This window comes from Montipora foliosa, chromosome 13, assembly GCF_036669935.1.
Source record: "Montipora foliosa isolate CH-2021 chromosome 13, ASM3666993v2, whole genome shotgun sequence".
Taxonomy (NCBI): domain Eukaryota; kingdom Metazoa; phylum Cnidaria; class Anthozoa; order Scleractinia; family Acroporidae; genus Montipora; species Montipora foliosa.
The window spans coordinates 28320323-28332822 of NC_090881.1; the positions used below are offsets into that span (position 1 = coordinate 28320323).

The 12500-nt window shown below is 39.6% G+C and overlaps 2 protein-coding genes across 4 annotated transcripts in view; both read left to right on the top strand.

Annotated features, from left to right (window-relative positions):
- Positions 1-3190, top strand: part of LOC137984109 (tripeptidyl-peptidase 2-like) — a 35852-nt gene extending 32662 nt beyond the window's left edge. For both annotated transcript variants that reach the window (XM_068831317.1, XM_068831318.1), the window contains exons 40-41: positions 927-1049; positions 2107-3190. In XM_068831317.1, coding sequence (XP_068687418.1) covers positions 927-1049; positions 2107-2196 — 213 coding nt within the window. In that variant the 3' untranslated portion in view covers positions 2197-3190. The remainder of the gene's footprint in view (positions 1-926; positions 1050-2106) is intronic.
- Positions 3191-9609: 6419 nt separating this feature from the next.
- The window catches only part of LOC137983606 (transcription factor Dp-1-like), an 11804-nt gene continuing 8913 nt past the window's right edge, over positions 9610-12500 (top strand). The window contains exons 1-5 of one of the 2 annotated variants that reach the window (XM_068830753.1): positions 9610-9949; positions 10229-10359; positions 10722-10788; positions 11406-11506; positions 12235-12344. In XM_068830753.1, the coding sequence (XP_068686854.1) occupies positions 9907-9949; positions 10229-10359; positions 10722-10788; positions 11406-11506; positions 12235-12344 (452 nt within the window). In that variant the 5' untranslated portion in view covers positions 9610-9906. The remainder of the gene's footprint in view (positions 9950-10228; positions 10360-10721; positions 10789-11405; positions 11507-12234; positions 12345-12500) is intronic. The other variant, XM_068830754.1, reaches the window with a different exon arrangement.

Sequence of the window (12500 nt, forward strand, 5' to 3'; positions counted from 1 at the left end):
TGTGGTCTGTCCTCTCACATACATGCATGGGTTGGGTGGGTAGGTGAGATCAAATATTGGTTCCCAGTCGCCTTTACAAGATGACGACCGATCTCACCCTAGAGAAAGAATTTTAAACCGCCATGAGACTTTGTGATATGTGCGGTGTATAAATCCTAAACCGTAGGCATAACTATAACTTATGATTTGTTGAGAATGTCACTTGAGATGATACACTAGTTGCTTGCCTTAGACTCTTAAGTGATTTTTCAGTCGTCCTTTCTCCTGTTGCCAAGCAACTGGCATCCTTACTCCTTGAAATCAATATAATAGGCCTTTTTCGTTATTATAAAAAACGTTCACTGGCTATATACAGTTAAAAACTTTCGAGCTTTCGGCTGTCAGGCTATTCCATTGAAGGCTGTAGCCTGACAGCCGAAAGCTCGAAAGTTTTTAACTGTATATAGCCAGTGAACGTTTTTTATAATTTTTAATATGTTTTACCCTGGCTACGGTTCTTCTATTTTTAAACTTTTTCGTTATATTAAAATTCAACTTGAAAGTGAGGTTTAGAGGAGAAAGACAAAGGAAAGTGGATGATATGTTAATATTTTTCACATTCATCCCAATTGGTTTTGTCCTCACTGCCTCACTATCAAGCTGAATATTGATATTCGAAAATGGTTTATTGCCCACTTTCGATATATTAAAAATTCAGTCCTAAAGAAAAGGCATCATCTCGAGGCTCTGAGGAATAAACTCATACAGAGCCTCGAGATGATGTCTTTTGTTTAGGACTGAATTTTTAATATATCGAAATTGGTCTATTGTTGCATTCTTTTAAGATTTTTAATCCAATCACAACTTGTAGCGATGAAAAAACCAAACCAATTGTAAAATTACTTTCAATACTCAATTGAGAAGCCTTCTTGCGATTTCCTTTTTAGGTGTTGCCGTTCTACATTCGTCGCGCGGAAGCTTTAAAACTATACGGCTTGGCCCTAAAAGCGTCCTTGAAACAAAACGGAGATGGGGCGCAAAACAAGGATAAGGACAACAAGCACATTGAGGTTGATTAATTCTTCGTTCCGTACTGTCTCAAAAAAGGCTTTTTAGTGGAAGTGCACTCTTAGCTATCAAGCTAGTTCACAGGCACCCCAATTTTAATAATCTGAAAGAAACAATTTAAACTCAACAGAAACATGATTAAGAACCCCAACTGGCAGGGAGGCGAACAGTTGACTATTAACAAAGAAATGATTCCAAGTTCGAGTTTTTTTATTCCCAATTATTCCATCAGAGATCAACCCTAGTATTGGAATTGGGCCCACACAAGGACAGAGAAAAACTCTGACCAGGGTGGGATTTGAACCCACGAGCTTCGGATTTAGATCACCGCTGCTCTACCGACTGAGCTACAAGGCCAGAACGGGAGCAGACCATGGGTTTGTGAGATGTCATTCACAAGGACAAATTTCGTTCGGCCCAAGCCTAATTTAGATAATCGTTAGTAATGATTTCAGACAACAACTAACGATTATTTACAAAGCGTTGTAAAGTTGAATCCGGGACAACCGGAAATAAATCCAAACCAGAGGCCAGAACGGGATTTGAACCGACGCAATCGCATGCACCGCTCACGGCGCACCAGTGGTTCAGTTGGTTCTGCATCGGGCTGTCTCGCGGAAGGTCGAGAGTTCTACTCCGGCCGGACCAACACTCGGGGTCTTAAAATAACTGAGGAGAAAGTGCAATTACACCCGCAAATGGTTAGACTTTCAAGTCTTCTCGGATAAGGACCGTAGGGCGGAGATCTCGTCTCATAGCCTATGTTGGAAATCAAATAATAGTATGGGAAGTTAAAAAACCCACTCACTTCTCCAAAACAGTAGGGGGCGTTGTCCCCGGTGTTGTGGTCTGACCTAATCTGGTCGGGGGCATCTTTCACTTCCTAAATAAATTTCAAACTGGGTAACAAGCAGTCTGGCCAAAGTCCCCCACAAAAGCATTGTAAATTAGTCCGGAAAAGGCTCGAAGGGGAGAGACTGATAACTTCACTTTACTTCACTTCGCCTAACGCCAGAGGAAACGTTTTGCTGTATTAACAATACTTTTTCTTTGTTTCAGCTGTTTGAGAAGCTTGGCTGGGATCATTGTGTTCGATCCAGTAAAGAAAGCCTTCTGGTCAAATACCCAACCGCGTATCAACCGTTTTGATCCGGTACCATGCTCTTAACTCTACATCATTTGTATTTGCAGTTAACTCGAGAAAAGAAAACTTGCATTTCAGTAAAGGCGCGGTTATATCAGGCAATTTTTCTTGCAACTTGTCTCGCAATTTTGTTGCGACAATAGTTCTCAGAATGCGAAACAAGTTATTTGATGTGTGTTACACTAGGCAACGCGTGAAGTTTAGACAACTTGTCTTGTTTTTGATATCTTATGAGGGTAAAGGAACATTTTCATTGGCTGGTGCCACAAACCGTTGCGACAAAAGTTGCATGACAGATGTTACACTACGCAATGATTGAGATATTCGTTACAACGTTGCGTGAAGCGTTGCGTGAAGCGTTGCGGAAAGTAGAACTCAATAGACCATTTCCGAGTTGATGTCTGCCTCCTCTTCAAAGCGAGTTTTTGTGCAAAGTTTTTGCGATGGTTATAAGTTTTACTTTGCATATGAATGAAAACCAATTTTCATAAGAAAAACTTCGCACTTAGACTCGCTTTGAAGAGGAGGCAGACATCAACTCGGAAATGGCCTATTCTACTTTCCGCAACGGTTTCTGCAACTTGTCTCCCAGTACTTTTGGCCGTTGTAAGGTATTTTTCATTGGGCAATGTTTCGTACAACTTGTCGCCCCATCATTGGAGTTGCGAGACAAGTTGCACGAAAAATTGCACAGTGTAACAGCCCCTTAAGGGTTAATGGTTCCAGAACGATGGCAGGTACAGTTTTACATGATGTATCCAGGGAACCTTTTAAGAGAGAAGCGAGCGTAGTTTAAGCGTAAGAAGAAAATTTGTTAAATAAGTTAACCACTGGTCGCTAAGGATAAACTCTCCTGATAGTGATTACATCTTGTTTTGCATCGCGCGCTGGTAACGCGATCGAAATTATTTTTTTCCGGGTTGGGAACGCACCGTTGCAGGCAATTTTACAGCGTGTGTTACTATTATAAGGGGTACAATTAAAGCTCGTTGTAGCAATAATGTTTTGTTTTGTTTGGTCTATGAAAGAGTTGCAACTAAGAGTAGTAGAAATGAATAAATAGAGAAGGTTAAAGACCCCGTATAGCCCAACGTCGGATCCATAAAAACATCATGATCAGTCAAGAGAAAAAAAACATGTCTTGATTGTCAAAAAGACTACTGCATGTGATGATAAAACATTGAATACAGTGTTTCGAACTTGCCAATTCTGTGGAAATCACGAATCTTTTTGACAGTCAAGAAACTGTTGCTTGCGTTGCAGATGTGGCGCATGCGTGCTGCTTCATAAGTGAGATTCCGGACGTTTTCCACTTGACAGAACTGACCAGTCAGTCCGGGCATTTGGAAGAACTAACTCTATACAACGCCTTCAAATTAACACATTTCGAGGATGATGCATACTCCTCTAGAAGAATGCGAGGGATGATTACGCAAGTGTTCCTTCAAATTGTTGCATTTTCTTTGCAAACTGACGGGTCCAGCCGGCCAGTTCTGGCAAAAGGAAAGCGCTCTTAGATTTGCGTTTACAGCTAACGTCTCTTGGCAGGCTTCTCCTCATCAGAAAGTCATGAATTCTCTCGTTCTAACTTGCTTATCTCTTTAGAAACTTGAAGCTAGCAAGAGAGAAATGAGCAGAAATCATAGAAGTTCTGTTGATTTCAGTGCTGCCTGAAGTTTTCGTTTACTGTAAACGTGATTTTACTTCCGTAAATGTGCAGACTATGTTCCATTGAGCACATTTTTCGTTTTTTTCTAATAACTGAAATTATACGGTGCCCAATCACCTGTTGACAGTGCAAAGGAAAAAACATCGGCATCAACAAATAAACACAAAAGAAATAAAAGCTACAAAGGCTTTTGGGCAGTAACAAAAATAACACTTGAAATGACCGATAGTACGGAATTCTAAGGAGGGAGGGGTGCTTCGAAGTCATTAATTTTCACTCATTGAACTCTTCATTTTTGGGGGGTAGGGGGGAATCTATTTTATTTATTAGGAATGACTATATTGTGCATCGCACACGGTTTTATCGATCTATTTCCTCTTTAAACTACAAGTTGACTATTTTACTCGTAAAAACCGAAAACGTGTAGGCTTATAATTTTATACCCGAAAAAGTATGTTGAACAACTTTGTTTATTATATAACGTGTTTTTTTTACCACCTAGTCACCGCCACTCAGCATTTGGAATAAAATACCTAGTATTTTCTTGCCTTGTCAAGGGCTTAGTAGTACGACTTCAGTGTGGCGAGCTTTATCAATGATGTCACAGCCTCCACGTTGGCCAGGTTGCTATTCCAAACTGAACATGCAAACATTTTTTAGTTTCAGTTTAATAATGAAAACAATGTGCATGTTTATATGTATGATGCCGGTCACGTGAGTGAACTCTCTGATGTGTTTGTTTCGTCTTTGGGTGTATTTTAGTTCCGGCCTTTTTCGTGTCCGCTTCCCGGTTGTCAGTTGATAGCATTCCTGGAACCAAGTGCTTTCGTAGCAAGTGTCGACGTAGGGTTGCCGTTGTCCAAAGTTTGGATATGCGAGCTGAAACGAGTCGAACCAATTTTAGAGTTAAAGGGGAGGGAAGAAAGGGAGCCAGTGGCTTTTAAGCGCGTTTCTTGTTCCCTTTCACGTATTCTTTTGTTGTCTTGCTCACTATTTCCAAGCGGCTACGCCGTTAGGCGAACGAAGTTCTTCCATATTTCAAACTTTGTTATGTTGTACGAGAAAAACACTTCGTCCGAGCTCTGCGAAATATGATCCGAAAGTGATCGCTTTTATCCCTAATACCACACAAAACAAGCTTCTGACTTAGGTGCGACACTGAGTACGCTGACACGAAGTGAAAAGTTTACTGAAGATAAACAATCAACCACTCTATGACGATAAATCGTAATGATCAATGTATCCTAATAATTCTGAATTCGTAGAAACAACGTCCTTGGAATGAGAAAATGTTCTACGCAAGAGATACGAATATTTAATCTAACACCAAAAAAAACACCCTTGAGAAGTGGCCGTGCAAGAATCTTCAACTAACGCAGCAAAACGAATCACCGAGGAAAGGGTACAGGGCCCGGTTCTTCCGAAGCCGATTACCTTAATCCAGGATTATAGCGTAAACTTTTGTTTATTATTTCCAACTTTATGGTAAAAGTTTCCTTTGCTTATTTTTGTTTTCCAAGATTGACTTCTTTTAATGTAAATTTTTGCCGAATATCAGCCTTGAACAGCATTTGGGAGTAGAGAGTAAAACTCTTTTGTTAATTTTTAACCTGAGATTAGCGTTAATCAGCTTTTGAACAACTGGACCCAGAACAATTACACTGTCAATAGACCTTATTCACGATGGCCGCCATGATGGATTTGCTATTATCATGCAAATTAGCTACTCACTTCTGAGGGGGCAAACAACATAAGTTCGAGAGGTTATAACGAACATCTTAGCCACACAGATGATTTGTTTCACGTTCATTGAATATTTATAACCTAAGTGGTTAAATAGGATGATTACGCAAGTTACTTCGATGTTTTTTTTAGTGAAAAATGAGCAGTTAACGTATTAGAAAATCAAAATGTCAACGGCAAATCAAAACATATAAAATTATTATTAAAAGGTACTTAATTCTAAATTCTAAAAGGTACTTTTAGCAATGTTATTTCAATATTTCGACGAGCCGATTTTTCCGCAATTTGCCTTTTTTCTAATGTTTGCCCCCCAGGATAACACATGGCTAATTTGCATGACAATTTGAAAACCAACATGGCCGCTATCTTGAATAAGGTCTATTGTTATTAGCGGAGGTTAGACGCGCGAAGCGCGCCAGCGGAGCACCATGAGGAAGATTTTTTGGGAAATCTATCCATGCGAGAAATTTTGGTTATGACGTCAGCGTACACCCGTGCGTACCGACTGTCGGGGTGAAGGTGGGGAGGCAGGACAGCGTCTGGGGACGGGAGAGTTCGGGCAATTTTTCTTGGCGGGAAATCGCGCGGCAGCGTTGCATTTTGCAACCCGCGTTTTTCTGGCGGGAAATTTTAGTGACGAGCAACGGGATAAAAAGCAGGAAAGAGCACAAGAGACGACGAAAGCCTCGAGAGAAGCCGAGGAAGGAGAGGAAGAAAAAATTTCAATGAAAAACTCCGTAAAGCTGAAAGAAATAGAGCGAGAGACCAAACAGTAATTTACGACGGTTGGCTTTCAGCTAATGTTTTTCTTCTTAATGCATGCCTCGCTGCCTCACATGTTTTCTGAAACTCGTTAAAAAAAGGAAGAAGACCTGAAACGTATGCAATTCCGTTTTGACAGAGATTCTGGCATGTTTCAACAATCACATTGGCTTTTTTGTCCAGTCGTGAGCTGCTTTGTTTGACTGTGAAACTGCAGTATAGTAAACAGAGGATAGATATTACATGGCCGCTTGGAGATAAGAAATTTCTTATCTCCAAGCGGCCATGTAATATTCTTTTATTATATAAACACCAATAAAATACGAAGGCGCGATTTTTATATGTAACCATAGCAACAGCGATCGTTTCACGTGTGAAGATATGTTTTCGCGCGAAAGCTCACTTGGTATTTCATTGGTGTTTATATAATAAGCGAATTTACTACTCTTTAGCTTGACTTTTCTATTAGTTAAATTTTTGCTGTTGTTCTAAACTGAAGAGAGGTGTTCAGATTATCAGTCATACGGAAAATGTTGTGAAAGAGATTACTTTGCGTGTAATTTCAGTTTTAGGGTGTTGATTAAAATTGTTGGTTATTGTTTGCAAGGCTTGTTTGTTTACTGCTGTCAACTCAGGGGTGTTTGATGACTGTAAACTGTATACACTAATGACGATTAATTTTCTTACTTTATGCAGAAGCATAAGTATTTCCATATACACTATATTGCTTTTTGGGGTTAGAAACGGGAGCTCCGCTATTAGGCTTGTTGAAATCTATATATTATAATCGGAGTACAAGCTGTACTAAAGAAACCACGAGAACAAGTCGACTGACCGGTAGAAGGATTAAGCCTGGTTTCCATATGATCTGCAACCGTCTGCGACCATCCGAAGTTGTCTGCGTCGGTCTTATCGCAGACGATCGTAGAGTTTCCATTTAAATCTGAAGCGATCGCAGACAAGCGTACCACTAATCCTCTGCGAAGCGAGGAGAAAAAGGAGCGCACTTACTTCAAGTCTGATTGGACGTGTTTCAATACGAACAATAGTGTGTCGCCGATAGGACACAGATCATCTCAGACACACGTTTCCATTAAAAACTGTCTTAGTCGGAAGCGTCGTAATGGTCGGGAAAGTGGAACTAGCTTCAACTTTCCCGATCATCCAGACCGTGTGCCGCAGATCGCCGCAGACGCGGCCAGGGACAGATTTTTCCATATGTCTGCGACTTGGCACAGACCTATCATTGGCGATCGTGTCGCAGACCGATCGCAGACCGTTACAGATCACATGGAAAACATGCTTTACTCCGAAGTCCGCCGCCACGAATCTACCGATCATCCCATAACACCCCGCGTTCCTTTCCACCTACCGTCGAAAATTTTTGTCAATTTTCTGACCAAATCGCCATCACTCAAACATCAGAAATTACTTTTTTACCCCGTGACCAAGTTATGGTTGTTTGATTGGCTGCATGACAAACAGCGGATAATTAATCAATATGAGATGATAGAGATTTCTCGAGAGTTAACAGAGCAAAAAAAGTTTGAAAATAACGTTTGCGTAAGAATTATCATCAATGCATGTCCGTGAAGAAACACTGCATTCATTAGGTTTAGATGTGTTCTGGCGATTCTCAAATTCCTTATGATCGATTAAGCTACTTTGTTTGCTTCTGCGTTATCATATCTTAAATAACTAGCTGATGATGGCGAAGAACTTGAAAATTGCTCTACTTTGCGTGTTCATTCTGAAGAATGAAAAGGTGGCAGTTATGTAACATTGCTTTATTCAGAGGTAATACATTCCATCAAGATAAAATAAAGGGGGAAGAGAGGGCGTCCCACATATATGCCCTCTTACATAGGTACTCAAATTATTTTTAGATCGACTCTTACGCTGTACAGATCCCAAGCAGATTAGGCAACAGCCGATCATATGACGGAAATGTGTTCTCCGAGTGTGGGCTATCCACGCGGAACACATTCCGGCCATATGATTGGCGGTTGCCCAATCTCCTTGGGATCCCTATTACAAAGCACCATCGCAGGTTACACCTTGTTTGGTTCTGGTAATTTTTATAAATATAAATTAAAATTTTATCACGCCATGAATTCCTTACACGGTAACTCATGGTCACTGCATACGAATATATTTTTTTTATTTTGCAGGTTATTGCATGGGCAAATGCAATATGATATTTTATTTCCTTTCTTTGGTCAAATGATCGTAAACTAGTAGGTGGCGGTCAAAGGTGATTGAAGGTAAAATTGTCTCCTTTATTATAAAAAGCTAAAAGAGCCAAGGTTGATATAACGGTTAAGTCAATAAAAGTCAATATTTAGAAAGGGACTGCCCTTCTTCCCCAGGGTTTTACAAGCAATGACCACGGTTAAGAAATACGTTACAATTAGAATAGTGATATAGCTTGTGATATGATACAGCACTACAGGACTTTAACGGACTTAATGTATACGGTACAATAATAATAATAATAATATTATTATTATTATTAATTAAGTAAAGTACGATTGTCCGGGTGAGGGTAGTCCTGAGAAGGGCTGTTTAAAATGGCACTGACTGAAGTTTCGACAGACTGAGCGGAAGTCATCTTCAGAGTCAAATTATTTGTGTAACGTCAGTGGATACTATAAGAACTCCGGTCGTAGATGTCATTGGCCATGTTATTGGTCGACTGACAGTCGAATAAGTTGACCAATGACATCTACGACCGGAGTTCGTATAGTATCAACTGACGTTACACAAATCATTTGACTGTGAAGATTACTTCCGCTCAGGTTGTCGAAACGTCGATCAATTTCATCGCAAACAGTCTATATCTGGACTACACTCACCCGGACGATCGTACTTTACTTAATTATGATATGACTCCTGGGTTCAAACAATTTACAATAATAATAATAATAATAGAAATGAAAACTAGCTTTTATAATATTAAATGCACTTTCTTGCAAAAGCATGCCTATGTCCAGGGAAACTCTTAAAACAAAGGAAATTGAAATCATTTTTTAGGGGGGAAATTTTTCTTCTGGCAGTCTTTCCGGAAAGTTTTTCCCTCCACAACCACACAGACCAATCAAAATTCTTCATGATTTTCCCGCGAACGAGGCAGCAAAGAATTACAAGGAATGCCGCATTTGCGCAGTGCTCCACTACTAGCCACGTGGTTAATGATTGGCCAATCAAAACCTAAGATTAAACCCCACCGCGAAGATCGTTTGTCAGGGCCTCAAATCGGTGCAAAAACATGTCTGCTCGAGCGAAGAACTGAGAAAGCAGAGGGAGATTTCACTTGAAAGAACGGTGTATTATGCGTTGAGAAGCGATCGTGCACCAAAAATAACATTTGTGCATTCCTGAAAAGCGATCTTGTAGAAATCGGAACGAATTTAAGTTGGCGATTTCGAGAAGTTGTTTCCCATTTTTACCTTTGAAGCTTTGCGCAACTTTGGTGTACGATTCACTCATGCGATCGGCTGGCTGTATCGTGAGAGAATCCATTTCGTTATAGAGTTCACCGATGTCGAACCCTACTGCCACACTGACAAGCCTGTGGATCGAGGGTTTGTATCTTTCGATTTTTCGTTTCTCCGCACGTGTTTGTCCCGCGTTTGCGTGCGTGCCGTGCGAGCGCGAGACAAGCTGTTGTTTCTTCATTGCACGGAGGTGCAATGAAGGGCGATTTGAACAAGGACGATTTGTAAGTTTCAGATTGATTTGTCGTCGGTTGCATTCACGACCTTGAAGATAGAAAACATTTGCTTTATTTTAGCGCGTTTGATCCACAACGTATGCCTGTTTTACATCTATTCAAAAGCTGAATTATTCCTTTCTCTGCTCAGGTCAACCTAGCCCAGTAAAAAGCGACCCATCCACCCCAGTTAAGGGAGCTGTAAATCGGGAGGCTTCGATGGTTCAAGAAGACTTAATCAAATTCTATAAAGACAGTGGACTTGAATCTTTTGCTAGAGAGGTAGGAAATGTTTTGTAACGAAAGCTTGTTCGGTCTTTTCACGAACACTTTTGAATCCTTCACGTAGGCCTTACCCACTATTAGCTTCCCTCGTTTCGGTTTATAATTGTCATGTCAGTACCTCATACAACTCTTGATACGCAGAAAATTAAACTCGTTTTCTTCATTTCCCAGAGGAAAGTTTAAGGATCTCAGCTCAGTTTCTCTAAAGAAAGCCATTTGGATTGAAGTTATTATGTTTTAGCGAAATGCACGGAAACAGTTTTATTTCTTAAGTCATGAGCTGGAGGAAATACTTTTATTCACTAAACCACCACAACTTAAGGCTCAACCTTTCATTCGTTTCTTATTTTGCTTGACAGGTTGGTGTCATAGACAACAATGGAGTTATAGATGGTTTGAAAGATCCCTCTCAACCTAAAGTCAACAGTGAGTTTTGCTTTGAATTCATTGTTTGGGTTGAATTTGATTTGGAGACCTAAATTGTGGAAGTTGGCCTCTGTGATATATCTGCATCATTGGTATATTAAATTTAGTTTCTTGCTCTCTTGATATAACTTAATGAAAGTGAACACATCATATTTCTAGTCCCAGATTTATATTTCCATAGTCTTTTTTACTTGCTATTGGTGCTGAACAAACTTGACCTAATATTGGGCGTCTTAAGCAAAAATAGCCTTGGATGTAGCTTGCTTGCCTTTCTTTATTGACAGCTACATGCTTATGTCGAGCAAAGCATAAATTAGTAATATTTTTATATAATATATACAAGTTTTTTAATCTTGGTTGTTTTTTTTAATTCCACCCAGACTTCTCTAACAGTGTTCATCATAAACTTATTACCATAATGACCCTTGGACATAAGTTAATCAAAAGTGAAATGAGAGATTTTGGTTCATTTTGTGTTTGCATTCAGGTTACATTTATGCAAACAAGAAAGGCATTGGAACAAGTTTCGATCATTACCTGTAGTAGTTATCTGATCCCCCTTTTGTATTCCTTGGGTTTATTCTAAAATTCTCAGCATTCTCCTCTTTCTTCAACAGCTGATCAACCCAAACAAGGCAGCAATTCAACTGTTTTACCTGTCACAAGAATGTCCCCTGTCATATTACCTAAAACAGTGAATTCATCACCGTCACCTATGGTAAGGTTAGAGCTTTTAGAAAATGTGGAGAGGTATAAAAACACTGCATTTAAAAGACTCTTGATATCATGCTGTTGGTCGTTAATGTCACTGTGCTGAATGCACAAGTTGACAGGAGCTGGGAGATTTTATTAATTTCATAGGGCATTTTAGATATTCTGCATTTCTTTGCATCTTATCAGGGCTTAAAATTAAAAAAAAATCCGGTTATAATTTTGTGATAAGATACAAAAATTTAGTCACAATTTTGCAAATTTTAGTTGCAAAATTGTTGCGCTGCATTGTGTTGTCAGTGGTTAAGCAAAACGAAACATGAGCCTGCAATACTTGTGTGCACTGAAAATGGCGAAACCACTGAAAATGGCGATTGATCCTAGGAATGGATTTGAGCATGTAACATCGCTGCTAAATTACGCAACAATTATTCTTCATGGTGAGAAACAAAATAATTTTGTCATTTCTTTATTTGTTTTAGTAAAAGTAGCAGCAATGTGGCAACTGCTAACCCTTTTGTTTTCAAAAGAGTGAAGGTGAAAACAAGTTGCAAATTTGCGACTTCTCCAGATATTTTGGTCACAAAGAGAAAAAACTCAGTTGCAAATGCGACTGTATTGGTCGAATTATTATCTTTTGACAAACAATTTAGTCATCATTACTTTGATGGCAATCCAGTAAGTCCCTTTCCTAATGTTATTTGAACATCATTGTATTTTTATGCCCTCTCTCAGGTCCTTGGTTCTCCTGGACAACATCAAGTCATAGCTGTTGGTGGTAGCCCAAGAACTCCAACAATGATTGCAGCACCCATTGTTCCAGCTACTTCAACCTCTTGGCCAAGGTAAACTTACTGCTCAAAGAAGCAAAGGCTGCACACACTAATTAAAAGCATGCCTATGCATTTCAGGGAATTAATTATTCAAAGGGTATTGATATCAGCAGGCAAGTCAGAAATTTAAAGAAAACGACAAAACTTTTGAGATTACAAGACATGTTT